At 37.1% G+C, this 18,528-nt stretch overlaps 1 protein-coding gene across 12 annotated transcripts in view; it reads right to left on the bottom strand.

Moving 5' to 3' along the window:
* Positions 1-18,528, bottom strand: part of Trip12 (thyroid hormone receptor interactor 12) — a 117,275-nt gene that overhangs the window by 67,868 nt on the left and 30,879 nt on the right. For 7 of the 12 annotated variants that reach the window (XM_038339575.2, XM_038339582.2, XM_038339580.2 and 4 more), the window contains exons 3-4: positions 10,676-10,801; positions 8,599-9,404 (exon numbers count right to left, since the gene is read on the bottom strand). In XM_038339575.2, the coding sequence (XP_038195503.1) occupies positions 8,599-9,404; positions 10,676-10,801 (932 nt within the window). The remainder of the gene's footprint in view (positions 1-8,598; positions 9,405-10,675; positions 10,802-18,528) is intronic. The other 5 variants (XM_038339586.2, XM_038339587.2, XM_038339588.2 and 2 more) reach the window with 2 other exon arrangements.

The following is an 18,528-nucleotide window of genomic DNA, read 5'->3' as shown; positions in this document are numbered from 1 at the left end:
GGAGGATCTCTGAGTTCGAGGCCAGCCTGGTTACAAGAGCTAATTCCAGGACAGGCTCCAAAGCTACAGCGAAATCCTGTGGGGGGGGGGGGGGGGGGCGCAGGCGGCCCGGGAGAGACACAGGACAGTTTTCCAAGTGAAAAGCAAACATTGGCACTGCACTCCAAAATGTTAAAGGCAGAAAATTGAGACAACCACCAATTAGAGCTGAGTCTACATACACTAAAGACAGAGAAACTGATGGTGCTAAAAACCTCTGGGGCAATTCTGTAGTTAAAACAAAAGATTAAATGATGAGAAGTTTATGAAGCTACCCGATTTCCAGATCCTGATTACAGAGTTCCTGTATAATTTTCAACTGTGAAGCTGGACAACTTTCTGGACCCAGGAAACACAGGAACGTTATACTTCACAACATGCAAGTTACAGAAATTCTTGTTTAAAGCAACCAGTTACAAATAAATATGTCATGTTCCCATGCCACACCCCAGGACTCTTCTCAGTTAAAGTTCCTCAGAAGTTTGACACCCCTTCACTTTCAGACAGGAGTTTCAAATCTTCCCCGTGGAATTTTACCAACCTAAAAAAAAAAAAACTAATCTAAAAATAGTAACACAGATAAGATTTCATTACAGAATAGTCCAACCAATCATTAGGCAGTAAATCTCAACTCACACTCACAGCTTAGAAATTAGGTTTCCGCTCTTATCTTTCACTTGACTCTGAGCAGACAATCACTACCAAACACTGAAGAAAAGTTCATAGTTTCAAACAAAACCTATCCAAATGCTAGCAAACACACAATCACTTAAGTCAGAAAAGGACAATATTCAAGCATGGAAAACTACCGCTGTAGTCAAGAAACAAAACTAATAAACCAAATACAGGATTCAATGTAGAAAAAAAAAGAATCATAACACAATCTCTTGAAAATAAGATAGTAAATATGTGGGCTAGGGTGAAAAAAAAAAATCAACAGGTTGGAAGAGGAAGCTGGGAAAGCTACCAGAACAGAATGAAAGAAAACCAAGGACAGAAACATCAGGTTTCATTTAAGAGGAAATCCCCCTACCCACCCATTCAAAATAAATAAATAGAAACAGGAAATCTAGAGCGAAAGTAAACAAGGACCAGGCAACTAGCAATGGGTTTTTCTAGGACAATCCTGACTTTTAGGCTCAAAGTTCAAACCAAGTGAAAGTCCTAGATCCAGAAAAACAAAGACAGTTGGTCAATCTAACAATGAATGAAAACAAATGCTAAAGAAATAGTTTTACTTTCTAAGTAACAGATAATATTTAAGCTACATAAAAGCAAATTACCAAGACATACAGGTAGTCATAGTATTAAAAAATAAAAGTGGTAAGATACAAGCCATTTAAAATCTGAGAAAATAGCTCTGAAGAGGCTGAGGCAGGACAACTATGAACATGAGGCCACCTATAAGAAAAGCCTACAAAACAGGAAAAGATGAATGAGTAAAGCACAATCTACAGCTGACAGCGACACAACCAGGCATAAAGTATAAAGACCATATGGAGAAGTATGGAGGCATATGGAATTAAGAAAGTGATATGATCAAATAAAAGTAGAAAAACAACAAAAAATTCAGGGAAATAACAGATTAAAATGAAACATTTATTTCATATAGTACAGACACATATATTCATGTAATACAACAATTATAAGCAGAAAACAGAAAGTTTATGTTAAGCAGAAGGATGGGGAAGTTAGACACAAAATTCTCATAAGTCTTAGGATTAACAGCATATTGGTGTAGTGCAGGTTGGTTTGAGGTTCCATCTTTGGGAATAAAGGGATGTTAAGGGCTATCCTCATTTTCCATAAGGACAATAAAAGATCAAGCCAGGCAGTGGTGGCACATGCCTTTAATCCCAGCACTGAGGAGGCAGAGGCAGGGGGATCTTTGGAAGCTGAAAGCCAGCCTGATACAGAACGAGTTCTAGGTTAACCAAGGATACACAGAAAAACCATGTCTCGAAAAAAAAAAAAAAAAGCAAAAATTAAAAAATTAAAAATCAAACCACAGGGAGAAATAACCAATCAAGGCACATAGCTTAGTAAATGCCAGAGTAACTGACTAATAAAATGCATGTGACATTAAGTATTGTAGATTTGTTTTGTTTTATTGAGGGGAGTGCTTTATTTTTTTGAACCATTTTGCTATATATAGCCCAGGTTGGCCTTAAATTTGATTGAGACTTTCAACTTGATCTGTTTGACTGAAATGTCTCAATGCTGGGTATAGAGACATGATGAACAACAACTGACTACTGGTTTTTAACAGTAACATGTAGGTAACTTAGATTTTAACTGTTCTTATGTGTTAAAAACTAACTCGGCAATGCTTTTAACATTTTATAGAGTTTCAAACAAAATATGTGTTGGTTTCTTTTTAAATTTTGTGTCTGGGGGAGAGGAGAAACAGCATGTGGCAACCGGAGGAACAGGCTTCCTACTCTCACTTGTTTCTGAGGCAAGGGTCTATTTTTTCTACTGTCTACTACAGGAATGTGTCTCACTATAGGTCTGCGTGGATTACAGGAGAATGCAGCTACATCAGGGTCTGAAGATCAACTTCAGGTCATCAGGCTGTGTGTCAAATGTTCTAAGCTTTGAGCCCTCTCTGTGGCCCTTCCTGGCATCTTTTCACATTTAAATTATTAAATTATTACTGTCTTGTAATATATGTGTTTGTGTCCCTGTGTAACCAGGACTGGTACAGAACTATGTGAGCCAGTGTAATCTCAAACTCCTAGGGATCTTTCCTGCCTCTGCCTCTCAAGTGTTAGGATTAAAGGCATGCCCCCACAATTTAACATCCAACCTTAAGTTTTCTACCTCAGAAGGGACAAAAATAACCCCATCTTTCCAACTCAATGAGAATAATATAAAAACTTATCCAGAGTCTAATCTCTAAATTCTTCACTTCTGCTCAATTCCTTTTAGTTTCCTCCCTCTGTGTTAGATGCAAAGCACCATGTATCAAACAGACAAAAGTTCTCACAAAGTAAGTTCACTTTCAATTGCTTTCTCAGAACTCTTCATCTGCTTGATTCTTGTAGAATTCCAAAAGTGGCCATAAGCTGCATAAACTCACTAAAAGAACATGAAATCCATGGGAATAATTGATGGGAATAAGTTGGTAATACTATGTCAGTAACAATGTGCACATTGAAATATAAAAGCCCACTAATTATTTGAGGATTCTGAATATATAACCTGCCATACTGTTTACTTTAACTTTATAAAATTCATTTTATGTTCATTCACATTTCACAAGAATATTATCTGAGAAATAAGATTAGAGGCAAGTTTGCCCCTAACTATAATTGAACGTTTTGTTATTCACAAAATTGGCATGAGTACCAGAAAGCACTACTCTGTGTTTGCTGCTGAAATTAGTCACCTTCAGTTGTGTTTCCTACACTGTGATAGCCACATGGTTGTGATTATGTTAAATAAGTCTCTGCAGATACACACTCTTCAAGTATTATACCCATTTCCCAAAAAAGGTTACAAAGTAGATTGTTGAACTCTATTATGGACTTGAACTCTATTATGGACTTTCTCCCCAAAACATTAATATTTCAAAACCAATAACAGATATCTTTCTCTAACTCCACCCATTGTTATGCATTTCAATTCAAGACATTACAGAATGGCCTAGATTTGAATCTTAGTGCTATGACTTCTTTTATGACCTTGGACAGAAACCAGACCAATGATTCCATGTTCTACCTGTGGGCTGAGAATAGTATTTGGCATAGAAAGCTGATGGACAAAGGAGACGATCCATGACAGTCAAATACAAGCACAGTAAATATTGGCTAGTATATTTTGAAACTTTTTTATTTATTTTAATAAAAAAAAAAAAAACCCAGCAGGGCAAGGTGGTGCAGGCCTGTAATCCCAGCATTTGGGAAACAGAGACAGATGGATCTCTTTGAGTTCAAGGCCAGCCTGGTCTACAGAGCAAGTTCTAGGTCAGCCATGATTGTTATACAGAGAGAAATCCTGTCTCAGGAAGGAAGGAAGGAAGGAAGGAAGGAAGGAAGGAAGGAAGGAAGGAAGGAAGGAAGGAAGGAAGGAAAAAGAAAAAAAGGAAGCAGTGAGACTGGGAAAGCAATGCGCTGACCTCATATGACAGACTAAAGAAGTAACACTGTACAATGAGTCTAAGAACACTCCATCAAGTTTCTGATCATAAGCATATTTAATAGAATATGCTATTTGTTTATGTTCCAACAAAGGGACAGATCTTTTTTCTTTCTTTCTTTTTGGAAAAATCCTTTTAAAAAAAGTCTAGTTATCTCCCTACACAATGGTCAAGAAAGATCTACAAAACTCCAAAAGCAATAGAGACAACTGCAGAATTACACGATAAAGCCCTATGCTGATGTTGCCGTGCACCTAGGCAAGAGAAGATACAGAAAAATCAAGCTGGCACTGAGCTTGAGAACTCCTCTTTACTGGTCAGCCCTCATAGTGCTAATGGTTTAAGTGTTCAAGATTATTGGGAGAGCTGTCACTCATAGGTAGATCTTATGTCAACATGAACCAATTTACACAATAATGGCAAGTCTGTAAAAAAGGCAAACAACTGCTTTCTGACCAGATTTGATTATCACTCCACAGGAGAGAACTCACATTTGCTACTGTAAACCATGGTATTACTGCTTGTGGGGGGTTGTAAAAGCTCTAGTGAAAAAGTTATTGCTGCTTTCTTAGTAAATAGACATGGTATGCTTGTTATATTTCCTTCTAAGTAGCTATGTCTATGCTCATAGACAAGTGCTACTATTTGCTAAGATGAGCATTTTTGAACTGCTCAGTGGTAACTGCATAGTCTTGATCAAAAGAGTGCTAAATGCTTTAAAGGGATATCTGTACCATGCCCTAACAGTACAAAGAACACTGCAAAGGGTAAAGGAACTTAATAATAGTTTGGGGAAGGAGGGATGGCACACGTCTCACAACAAACAGGAGAGTTTATTGCCTAGAACCCAAAGTTGAAGACAGAAGGCAAAAATTGATTCCCTAACTCTGTCTTCCACAAATGTGCCATGAGCATACCATTTCCTCTCCCCTATTCTCCTTTTTCCTCATCCCTACACATACATACATACATACATGCATACACATACACACACACACTCAAAATGATATAAGGAACTTAGAGATGACTCAACAAGTAAAAGGTAAAGACAGTGCTGTCGAGCTTGAGACCTAAGTTTGATCCCCAAAACTGACAAGATAAAAGGAAAACTCCCACAAATTATCGTCTTACTTCACCATACACTAAAATGTTACCACACTAAATGTGCACCACCATCCTCACATACACGCAAATAAATGTAATATTATTTAAAGAAACCAAAAAACTTTTTTCCAGAAATGGGGGAAAGGGTAAGAAAAGGGATGGAATGCTACCTCCCCGATATGACATGTTGTAATCTTGAACAACAATAGTTGTGATTACCTTCACAAGATCTGCTCAACTAGACTCAGCAAAATCTGTCCTGGAAAGAGAAAAGGCTCAGACCCAGCTACTCCCTAACGAATTATACACATTTAAAGAAATTGATGATAAGGGTAAAGACATTTTCTTAAACGGCATAAGCTCTTAGCTAAATATCCTAGAAATTATCTCTCACTGTCTGTTCCTCTAAGTAGCCCTAATGAAATTTGCTGGGTTCACTCACACACACATACCATCACATCCCATATAACATTTAGCTAAGGGAGTAATTGGGAAGAGGAAGGTGAATATTAAAGGAAACCCAAAAAAAGGTAATAGATATGACTGGATTACATGAATATAGAAAGCCATTTTGTATAATTGTATATATACAAATAAAAACTCTTTCCTTTCCCCTTCCTTCTGCCTCCCTTCCACCCCTTTCTTTCTTGAGGGTCCCACTATAGCCTCAAACTCACAAAGATCTGCATGCTTCTGCATTTGTCTCCAGCCTGCTGGGACTGAAGATGTGCACCACACCACACCTGGTCCTAGAAACTATTTCTTTAAGGTGACTGGCTGGAAGGGTTGAGAAACGGATCATCACTTATCAGCCTTCGTTGTTCTTCTACACAACCTTGGTTTGATTCCTAGTACCCAAATGGCAGCTCACAACTGTAACTCCAGTTCCAGGGAATCTGACACCCTCTGTCTATGAGGGAACCAGGCATGAGCATGGTAAACAGACATAAATGCAGTCAAAACACCCATATACATAAAAAAAAAAATTTGAAATGTTGTTAGTAAGAAAAGAAAGCTCAGCAGGCATAGCGGTACATGCCTGTAATCTCCACACTCGAGAGGCTCAGGCAGAAGGATGAAGAGTTCAAGTCTTCTAGAGTAAGCTATAGTTCAACCTTACTTGCATAAAGAAACCCTACCTCAAAAGAAATGAAGAAAGCTGACATTTGAGGAGTTAGAAGACATGGCCTGTAGTATTTACTATGTCCCATCACCTGACCATGCAATTGCCTTAAGAATTAAGAACCTAGCCTGACAGTGGGGGCACACGCCTTCAATCCCAGCACTTGGGAAGCAGAGGCAGGAGAGTCTCTCTGTGTTCAAGACCAGCCTGGTCTACAAAATGAGTGCCAGGACAGGCTTCAAAGCTACACACAGAAACCCTGTCTCAAAAACAAAAACAGAAACAAACAAACAAACAAACAAAAAAAGAAGACGAAAAAGGAAGAGTATGAAGAGATGAATAACTTGAGTGAAGTACTGAGAAGAGGAAAGGAAGAATATCAATCTTCAGCACTGTAATAATGTAAACAGAATTCAATTCACTGGCTATAAAAACTACAGTTTTCTAACAGAAACACCCACAAAGAAAGCCATAAGTTATTACTTCATTTCAAGTGAGAAAGAGGAATAAGAACTGACATTAATATTTCTAGTTGTCAAGAAAACCTGGGCAGAATGGGGTATCAAGCTTTTTTCAGGTCTTTCATTTCCTTTTGATGCCAAGTTACTAAACTTCCAAATCCCAATGCATTACCTACACAATTTTAAATGATGTCACCTTTCTAATAATCATATGATATAAGTAAACAAAAAATAAGTAAACAAAAAATCAGAATCTAAAGTAGGAAAGAATCAAGTTGTCCTCTGGCCCCCATAAGCACCACAGCACATGCCCAGGTATGTGTGTGCATAGCTATAGATTTAGTGCTAAACAGGGTTAACACCTGAGGCTCTGTATTAAGTTAGGCTAATTGGGTATTAGCAAGTTTTTGAATAAGAACATTAGTGAGAGTGCCTATCTGAAGGCTCAGCCAGTAAAGGTGCTTGACACTGGTGTGAGAACCTGAATTAGATCTCCAGGACCCACAGGGTGGAAGTAGAGAAACATAGGTACCAAGACATATGTGTACCCACAAACACAAGAAACAAAAGTAATTATTTTTTTAAAAAATGCTAGCAGCAACCATTCAAAGGCTTTCAATAATTAAGGAATACCTTAGCACTTTCTAGCCAATCTTAGAAGAAGACTCAAAAAAGAAAGACTACCTGAGCACCAAAGTGCTATGCTATATGCTTGCAATCAATCCCAGGCTTAAGTGTGAAGATCACAAGGCTTGAAACTAGTTTGAACAACATGCTGAGACTGTCAAGAATTTCAAAACATAAAGAAAATCAAGACCCTTAAACTTGTTATAAAATGTAAAAAGGGCTAGGTAGTGGTAACACATGCCTTTAATCCAAGCATTCAGATGACAGAGGCAAGTGGATCTCAGTTTGAGGTCAGCCTGATCTACAGAGTAAGTTCCAGGACAGCCAGGCTACACAGAGAAATGCTACTACCCACCTACCCCCAAAATGAAAAGGATGTTGCTTATGTTCTTAATCTCTTTGTCCTGTATTTCTTATAACAGAACAAAGGGAACAGCTTCAATATGACCAAAATCAGAAGTTATAAAGTCAGTATCATCTGTGTGCCTCAGTTACAAGAAGAAAGTCTCCTGTGAAGAGGGGTGGAGTGAAAGGAAAGCGGGGAGGGAGAGGGGGGAGGAAAAGGGAGAGGGGAAGGGCAAAAGAGATAGCGAGAGCACATGTGTGTGCACCAAGGTAGTTCAAAAAGGAAAATATACAGCACTATGCTTCTTCCATCTGTTTCTTTGCTTAAAATAGTGTTACTACTCTCCTACAAACTTCAACAGGACAATATTCTTTCCATTAACTTAAGTGCCTAGTAGTACGTGGAATATAAGAAGCACCTTTTAAAAGCACCTTAACAAGTCAAAATATTGCACTTTTTAAATCTAGTACAGAACACCAACTTTTCCCCCATGCTGACATTGGGAAATGACTGATCAGTAGATGTTGTAAAGACAAACATACAGACAATGAAATAAGATTACTTAACACTAGTAAGTTAATGACTAAGCAGTAATAACTCTGTCTCTGCAAATTTAACTTGTATTTCAATTGACATGCATTGCCATATGGAGATAAAATAGTAAATCTGAGAGAATAAATAAAACTTGAAAGCATAGTCACTCCAGATCAACCAGGAGATGTTCTTTAAGTAAAGAAAGATTGTCCCATAAACTTACTTGCTAATTTGGCCTGTAATCCAGAAGGTCCAGGTTTTGATGTCTCTGACTTAGAAGACCCTGGAAGAGACAGTTTTGTTTTAGGTAGGCTAACTTTAGGGCTGAAACGAGCAGCCCAATCAAATTTTGAAGAGCCACCAGTTTTACTCTGCTCCTTCTCCCTGCTACTTCTTCTGGGACTAGGACTGGACGCTGAACGGGAACGCCTGGCCTTGTTCTGGTCTTTTCCTTGTTTCACCCTGGCACCTGGTGGTACAGTCGAAGAGGCTGAAGCTACAGCCGAAGAGGAGGAGGAGGAAGTAGAGGCAGCAGAAGAAGAATCGGTGATGGTGCTACACCCAGCTTTGGCTGAGGTGGCTGATTTTGAAGCCAGCTTGGTGGGTTTTGCAGATCTCTCTTCGGCACCAGTTGATTCAGACTCAGGACCACTCTTAACACAAGAACTCTCTGTCCTCTTTCTTTTTTGACTCCGTGAACTACCAGCAGCCACACTCTTTCTGGTGTGAGCCTTGCTTGTTGATGGCAATTGTGCAGATTTCACTTGTTGCTCCTGGTCTAAATGTCTCTTCTTCGACTTACTATGTGGCTTATTGGTTTCTGAGAGAGACTCAATGTGCTGAAATGCTCTGGGCTTTTTCGCAGAGCTAGGAGAATTGGTCCTGTTGTAGTCTGGACTAGCACTGCGTTTCACTCCTCGAGAATTGTCTTTCTTAGGCACCTGCCCCGTTTTCTGCCTTTCAGAAGTATTGGCTCTGTCTGGATCCTCTGGTTGTGGAACTATGACAGTAGATGATGAACTGCAGCTTCTAAGAGGTTAGATAAGAAAAAGAGTTAGTAGTAGCATATCACGAGTAAACCTGACATCTAACACTTAAGTCTAAAACTCCCCAAAATCCCTGAACTAAATACTTGGGGGAAAAAGAGGGTGGGACAATTTTTGTGAATTCCAATATTAAAATTTTCAAATAGTTCAAAAACAAAAGAGAAAGACTGATTTTTTTTAAATGTCTTTTGTTATTAAAAAAAAAAAAAAAGCATACTTTTTACAAGGAGAAGAGGGAGGAGGTATTCTCTCTCTCATAGCCCAGAATTGTCTATAACTAAGAAGAGTCTCAGTTAAGACTGTCTTTGAACACCGGTCGTGCTTCTGCACCCATGTGCTGGGATTTCAGGCTTGCGCCACAACACCCGGTTCAAAGTAAGAATACTCTTTGACCCAAAGATCACTGACACTAAACTCCTGATCAAGAGTTTATTGTTTTAAGAAAAAGAATGCTTGGTGGTTCATAACCACTATGTTTTCCCAATGTATAGAGGAAATAAGCATAAATCATTTCTGAAAGGTTGGACACCACCTTAGAAAACAATCTTCACAGTAACACCCCTTTGCAAAGCCTCCTACCAATTGGAGATCTAGAGAGATGGCTCGTTTAAAAAGTACTTGCTGCTACTGATTCCCAGCACCCACGTGGAGGTTCACAAGCACCAGTAACTCCACTTCTAGGGATCCAAAACCCTCTTCTGGCCTCCTCTAGCATCCACATTTATGTAATACACATAAATAAAATAAAATTTCCTTTAAAAAGAATACTGACTTGTACTAACAAAAAAAATACTGACTTAAACAGGCACTGACAATCATTAAAAAAAATGTTCATTAAATGACACGGTCAACTGCCAACAATGGGGCACAATTAAGAGGAGTTGAGTTCAGTTCCCAACACCCTGACCAGGTGACTCACAACTAACTCCAACTCCAGGGAATCCAATGCCTTCTTCTGGTCTGTAGGCATTGGCACTCATGTGCACACACCCACAAAGATATATATAAACACACAGGGTTTTTTAAATGCCTAACGTGGATTGTTAACCAAATGAGGAACCTCATAACTCCCCAACAAGTAATAATTCCATTGACTAAGGTATGTTTAAGTGATACCACCAGAAAGGGGATAAAATATACACTCAGAGGAAAAAAAGAAAACTTGTGTAGATAACTTTGTAAATTTTAATATTATGCAATAATTCAAATGCAATTTGTCTCCCTTGAAATTGTACAAGCAATGTGAAAATTTACCTTTTAGAAAGGTGTCCCCTTGACAGTTCAGAAGTGGTATTAGATTGCACTTTGGGTGCCTTAAAATTAGATTTTCTACTCTCAGGAGGGATATATCCCTTATGTTTTGCCTGCCCTAAATGTGACCTGTCAGCAAAAAATCAAAACAGAAATCTATCAGGACACTGAGATGCAAATACAGTATTGAAAGTGAAATTTTTACATTTAAAAAAGTCTCCCAAATCAGAGTTGACCTACACTTCTTCCAAATATTCATTAAATTGAGATCCTATCAAATAATCTGCAAAAAGTAATTTTTGTCTTGAACCCAACCACCTCTATACCCAAAGGTGAAGATTCCTAAGTATCAGTTACCAAAAGGCAGTGTTTACTTAAGCAAACTTTTCAGATTTCATTACAGAAATTCAAATATTTTCACACAAAACACACACATAAAGCATATATTACTTTTAGTATCAGTGTGTGCTAATACACAGTAGGTTAACTAAATGACAATGTACTATATATTCCGAACTGAATTCTGGATGTATTAATAAGGAAGAAATGATAAATAACACAGGTATATTTGAGTTGATGTTTAACATTAGTACATAATGCAACATATATAAAAATATATTATCACATAGTACCCCATAAATGTGGAATTTTTAAACTTAAAAGAAAGCAATGTGACTATGGCTTTAAAGATTTATTATAGCTGGCTAAGCAGACCAGTGGTAAAGTATGTGCCCAGTTATCATGCTTGACAAGATCTTGGTTTCAATCTCAAGCACAGAAGGTAGGGAAAGAACCTGTTTTGTTTCTCTTTAAGAAAAAAACTGAAGAAAAAAGGCAATTATGATTCAAAAAATGATGGTTTCCAATTTGTAATTAAAATTCAAGTAAAGACAGTAAATGAGAAACCCATTTTCAATCTGGTTCTGCATTAAAAAAACAATGTGGATATTAAATAGTAAATAAAACATAAAATCAAGACAGTATTAATAGAAAGTACACATGTTCAAATGTACATATACATCACCCTGGAGATAGTAAAAATTACCACAAAACAGTTCATGTTCAAAAGACTCCAGTGATATACCTACATTTTGTTTATTTACAACAAATTTTTGTATCAATGCCATCATTATTCTAAAAGCAAGTTTTGAAGAAATTGTGTCAACAGTTAGATCTTTTGTGTAACCAGCCAGGGTCTACCTGATAATTACATAGGCAATAAAAAACAAATAATAAAAAATCTATCAAAAAACTCATCTTAATAAAAACAACTGGGACCCATGTTCCTCTTAAAAGTGTGTTCTAATAAGGAATGAGAGCACAGTGTTATTAATAATCAAGACAGTTGCATTTCTAAAAATAAACTGACTGGGGTAGAAGAACTAATTTGTATGCAGTAGGTCCTGGGTTTGGTACTAACTTTCAAAATTGTTCTATAGTTACTTACAAAGAAAGGTATAACATTGTTTTTTCAGAAAAAAGGATTTAGTGGCAACAGAATATTTATATACTATATCATCCAGATACTATATTATTTTCAGTTTTCCTGTTATACTAGTTATACTTGTACTGGAGAATGAACTCAGCCTTGCACATGTTAGACAAGTGATCTACTGCTGATCTGTTTAATAATTTAAAAATCATGAATTGTTCATTCAAAACTAGCCATGTTTTTGAGAAATAATAATTGAGTAGTGGTGCACCCCGTTATCACCAGCACTAAAGACGCAGAGGCAGGCAGATCTCTGGGAGTTCAAGGCCAGCATGGTCTACAGAACTAGTTCTAAAAAACAGCCAGAGTTACACTAAGAAGCATTATCTCAAAAATCCAACATCAACCTCTGGCTTCCACAAGTGCATACACTGGCTCCTATATACTATATACTAACACATAAGTAAGTAAAATAGAGGCTAAAGAGATGGCTCAGTGGTTAAGGGCACTGTTTACATCCCAGAGGACCCGGGTTCAATTCTCAACACCCATATGGCAGCTCACAACTGTCTATATAACTCCAAGTCCAGGAGACCTGACACCCATGGCAACACCAATGTACATTAAATGAATAAAATAAAAGCAAATAAGTGTTACATATCCCAAATATCACAAAAAAATAAAATTCTTTATCATCAAAAATTAACCTACATTAAAAAAACAGAACTATTCTTTCAAAGCAAAATTATTCTTGGGTTTTTAATTAAAGTCCATTAAAATAATTTTGTAGTGCTAAACTTAGAATGCATTTATCATGGCCTTACTAAGGCCTTCAATAAACTAGGAAACAGCATATAAATTCTCAGTGTCAGGTCACAAAAGTAAACTCTATTAAATCAGATCAAAACTGAGCCAGGCAGTGATGGTGCACACTGGGAGGCAGAGGCAGGTAGATCTCTGTGAGTTTGAGGCCAGACTGGTCTACAAAAAAACAGAGCTGTTACACAAAGATACCCTGTCTCAAAAAAAAACCAAATCCAAGACCAAAACAAAACCAAACCACAAAAGCCTGGTAGTTGTGATGCACACCTTTAATCCCAACACTGAGGTGGCAAAGAAAGGTGATATCTGAGTTTAAGACCTTCCTGGGAAAAAAAAAAAAAAGACCTTCCTGGTCTACAGAGCAAGTTCCAGGGCAGCCAAGATTACACAGAGAAACACTGTATTAGAAAAACAAAACAAAAATTCACAAAACTGGTCTAAACTAACATTACTGTGTGATCCTTTCAAAATCATTTAGCTGCTGTTATTCTGACTGAGGAGTGACTAGTGTTTTTAAAAACTACCATACAGAGCTAGCAAGATGGCTCAACAGGTAATGGCACTTGCCACTAAGTATAACAACCTGAGTACTGTCCCCAGGACCAACAAGGTGGGAGGGAAGGAAAAAAAAACCTCTACAAAGTTGTCAAATCTGAACACATGCACTGTGGCTCACTCATACATTAAATAAATAAAACTTTTAAAACAGTGTACAATTGCATGAAAACACTAGCCATTTTACCTATTTGTTTTAGAAAGAGAGTAATAGCTCTTCTTTATTTAAAGGACAGTCAATATTTTCAGCTTTATAGGACTTGGGGCATAACTTAAGTGGTCAAGTAACTACACGCTGCAAGCCCTGGGTTTGATCCCTGGCACCACAACAACATAAAAACAATTATAACCATCAAATCAGGTAGGGTCTTCTCTTTAGATCAACGTAAAGACAGGGACATATTCCTTTGAGCTTCCTATAGTTAAGTTCAGTGGTCCTTAAACTAATTTTTTGTATTGTTTTCACATAGTACCAATTCTTTTCTCTCTTTTAATCAAAACATCTTTCACCACTTGACTTTATGTAGAATTGTTGAGAAAAGTGACTATTAATCAACAATACTTCCACATTATATTGACACCAATATTAGGTATATAGCTAGGGAGAAAAAAGACTAAGCCCACCATAGTGGTGCATGCCTCAGCACCTGAAACAGAGTCATACAAAGCAAGTCTAGTCTACATAGTGAGAATCTTAACAAAAACAAAATAACAACAATCAAAATTTTAAAAGATGACTACAATCAAGGTTATTGTGTACTTGCAGAATCATCTTAAAAGCAAGTCTCAAACACTTGTCTTTTAGGTTAAGAGTATTTACTATAAGTGCAATTTAGTCAGAAGTTTGGTAGATAAAGGATTAACTGTAATCTCTATAGCTTGGAAATTAAATCAGTGGTAAAATATAAGCCTTAGTATGTATGAAGCCCTGGGTTCAACTCCCAGCACCAAAACAGAACACCCACCATAGCCAAATCCATACACACAAATTCATAGCCCAAAGATTACAAAGAGATCAAAACTTTATGTCAATGAGTATATTGCACTTAATGTTAGAAAAATAAAATGTGACTAGTTAAACTATACAGTCTCTCATGTTATAAAATTTTTAAATGTTTGAATTCTGAATAAGGATAAGATAGATTTGATTTAAGCACTATAAAAATCAAGCCACAAGAAAACTCAGAAGAAAAAGATGTTCTTGGTTCTAAAAAAGGACAAAAAATAGGAATGGAATTAATTTTGATGACTTCATACATTAAAACAAAACAAAGCCAAAAAAAGCCAATCAAGGTCATGAGTTAATAACCTTCCATGAAGAGCTACAATTAATTATACAACAATCATCTTTGAAACTAAGACAAAGGCCATCTAACGAGCAATGAATGACATATAGGAAGCCAATATATAGCAAGATATTCAATTCACAAGCAATCAAAAAGGCTAACTTCTGCCAACGGCATTTTTTTTTCTCACTTCTAAAAATAACTGCATGGGGATAGAGGTGTAGCTAAGTAGACAAAACATTTTCCCAGCATTCACGAGGCCTTGGATTCAATCCCCAGCACTGCATCATCAGATATTCAGCTAATCGATACTAAAGACAATTCAACTACATGAGACCCTTTCTCAAATTAAAGGCAGTAATAAAGACATGGAACAAACTACATACCACAGTTATCTAAGTGGTAACACTAAAATGATCTTATTTTCCTGTAGTTCCCCATTTTATAGTCCCCATACATACTTTTATGGAAAAAGCAATACAGAGGAAATTAGCACTGATATAATCTTAAGCAAAATTGCTATAAAAGTTAATTTAATCCCACCACTGCCCATTGAGAAAACAAGTGAAAGCACACAGTACAATGAAAATGATACTGCATGGCCAAGAGGGAAGGGATAGCCTACAAATACCTGTGCTAGAAGTGGAAAATGCTAGAAGTATCCCTGAGAGCAAGCCAACAGAGAAGCAGTGGAAGGAAGATTTTTCCTAAGGAAGAAAAAGAGAACAGAAAAGAGAGGAACAGATCAGCTACCATCCAAAAACTCAGAGGAAAGAGAAAACGAAAAATAATAGGAGTAAGATGTCTAGTTCATTACACACAGCAATGGAAGATGTGAGAATAAAAGGGAACAATCAGAAGATACTTTTATCATAGGAATGAATGAATGCAAATTATTCTTTTTAAAAGGTAAAGGGATTGAAGTGTTGACTCTCAGTTAAGAGCACCACTTGCTGGTTCATAAGGACCAGGATAATACCTACAAGGAAGATCACAACTATCTGTAACTCTAGTTCCAGAGGTTCTGACACCCTCTTTGGCCTCTTAGAGAAATACATTGTGGCACACATATATACATGCTAGCCAACAAAAACAAAAACAAAACAGAAAAACACTCAGACACAAAAATAATCTTAAAAGAAATAAAGTTAAGTTAAGTTACTAACCATAGCATGGTGGCACATGCACACAATCCCAGCAATCAGAGGCAAGGGGCTCAAAATGGGACTGGCCTGAACTAAATACAGAAGCCTTGTTGAACAAGTGACAAAAGCAAATAATGAGAAAGAGTGAGCTTGAGAGGTATTCTTGATATGGGAGGACAGGTTAACTGGAAGAAGACTATTCAAAAGTGGCAGCTTAATCCTGTATGAAAGCAAACAGCAAACCAAGACTGAATTTAAACAAAAGGTCTAAAGATAGCCAGATGATTTCACAGCAGTGGCAGCACGCACCTTTAATTCCAGCACTCCAGAGGAGGCAGGTGGAGATCTCTGTGAGTTCAAGGCCAGTCTAGTCTACACAGCCAGTTTTAGGACAGCCAGGACTACACAGAGAAATCTTGTCTTGAAGAAAGAAAAACACCTGTATAACTGCAGTTCTATGGGACCCAAGACCCTCTTCTGTTCTTCATAAGCACATAAACACACCCACACACACACAAATAAAAATTCATCTTCAAACTACAACTGCAATTGCTCTTTCCTAATAAACTCAACCTTCTCCCTCACAAAAACCACGAGAGAAGTTTTTTCAAGATTAGATAATTGTTAGGATAACACAGTAGCAAGTTAAGTCTGGGCTTTGATGAGAACACAATCAATTTCTTTCCAGCTGAGATTCTACTACCAAAGAACCAAGACAAGATGGCAATAATTTCATTAAAAAAACAAACAAACAAAATCCTATGTTCTTTTTGGCCTAAAGCTGTTTGATTATGCTTATATTTATACACATAAAAACTAGAAAATAAATTATTAACTACACAGTTGAACACAGACATACCTCAAACAAGATATGATATGATGCTAAGCTTAGGTAAGTAAATGAGACCTCTTGTTTATTACTTCTGTAAAGAGATCATTCTTTGGAAATAGGCTGTCATGAACTTACTATGTTGATCCTGAACTGACAATCCAGTTCACACAGTGCTGGAGATCCAAAGGGTTTTTTGTTTGGTTGGTTGGCTTTGGGTTTTCTGTTGTATTGCATGCTAGACAAGTACTACGCATAGACAGTTTTGGAACAAAACAAAATTTACTAAATATCTTTTTTAAAAGACATGATTAAGGTCAAAAAGCATGTGAGCATCAGCTGGAAAGATGCCTTGGTCATTAAAAACAATAGCTGTGCCTCCAGACAAACCAGCACCCAACAGGGACTCCCCTCCCCTCTTCTGGCCTCTACTAGCATCAGGCATGCATGTGGCCCACAGCCACAAATGCAGGTAAAAAGAAAAAACTTTTAAAAGAAAATTATGAAAGTTGAAATTCACAGAAGTGAAGAAAATAAACTCTTTGCATGTTTTCCGTCATTTTCAAACATTTAAAATTTTCATTTTTTTCCTTCAAAAGGAAGCACAGGATAGATTGTCTTAGGGCTGGAGAGTTGCATATGCTGCTCTTTAGAAGAGTTCCCAGCATTAAAATGAAGTGAAAAATTCTACCATAAACACCACAAGATTTACAAGCATTTATAAATCCAATACCCTCTTCTGAACTCCAAGGGCACCTGCATAAACTCACATGCAGACACAAACATAAGCATTTAACTTAAAGGAAATAAATAAATAAATAGATAGATTGCCTTAAAAACACATGAGGGGGCAGAAATGGGTGTGTCAGGTAAAGATACTTGACACACACAAGTCTAGCAACCTGAGTTTAATTCCTAAACGTGTGAAGGTGGAAGGACAAGTGATTTATTTCACAAGTTGTTCTCTCATCTACACACACAAACCACAACATGTGCACCCAATACTCACAGATCATGCACATAATGATGACATATTTTCTTAATGCTTCATTTAGAAATGTGCTATTCTACAATCTACTGCAATTCCAATTATTGCATCCTTATAAAGCTATTTAAACCAACACAATTCTAATCACAATAGTTAATGACTTCATTTGTTTCAAACTTTTGGGAGGATATGGGTGAGACAAATTCTAGCTTTACAGCCAGACTGACCCTGAACTTGCTGTGCAAACCCAAGAATGGATCAAATTTGGGGTCTTCCCTGCCTCCCCTCCAGAGCACTGAGAATACAGGAATAAATACCACATCCAAAGCAGCTCATTTGTAAACAAGTCACTATTAGAAAATGCTTACATTCTACAGAACACTGATTTATCAAACCAACAATATTTTGCAATGGCTCAAAATGTTGACAGTTCATGTTCTAAAACATACAGCTTCAATTGTCCAAAAGATCTAACTTATATGAACCCATGTACTTGCAGTTTTAAAAAGACTGACAATCTCAAGATCAACAGAAACATTTCATGTGGACTGTGGAATTCATTTTTATTTTACTTTTGTATGTTCCCTGTTCTGATAATTATACTTATCCATATCTCAAACTTGGACATGGGGATCTATGTATTTTGTTACTACCAAATTATGGCGGGTTGTGCTACCTAAATTATAGTGGCATTGAATGCTGAAGAGTTTGAAATTTTCCATTTTCAACAATATGTGAAATGAGCTGGGTGCAGTTTCTCATGCCTTTAATCCCAACACTAGGGAGACAGGCTGTGCTG

The sequence above is a fragment of the Arvicola amphibius genome, chromosome 8 (assembly GCF_903992535.2).
Source record: "Arvicola amphibius chromosome 8, mArvAmp1.2, whole genome shotgun sequence".
NCBI classification, from domain to species: domain Eukaryota; kingdom Metazoa; phylum Chordata; class Mammalia; order Rodentia; family Cricetidae; genus Arvicola; species Arvicola amphibius.
Note: the sequence above shows the minus strand (reverse complement) of the source record. Positions and strands in the feature narration are given on the sequence as shown.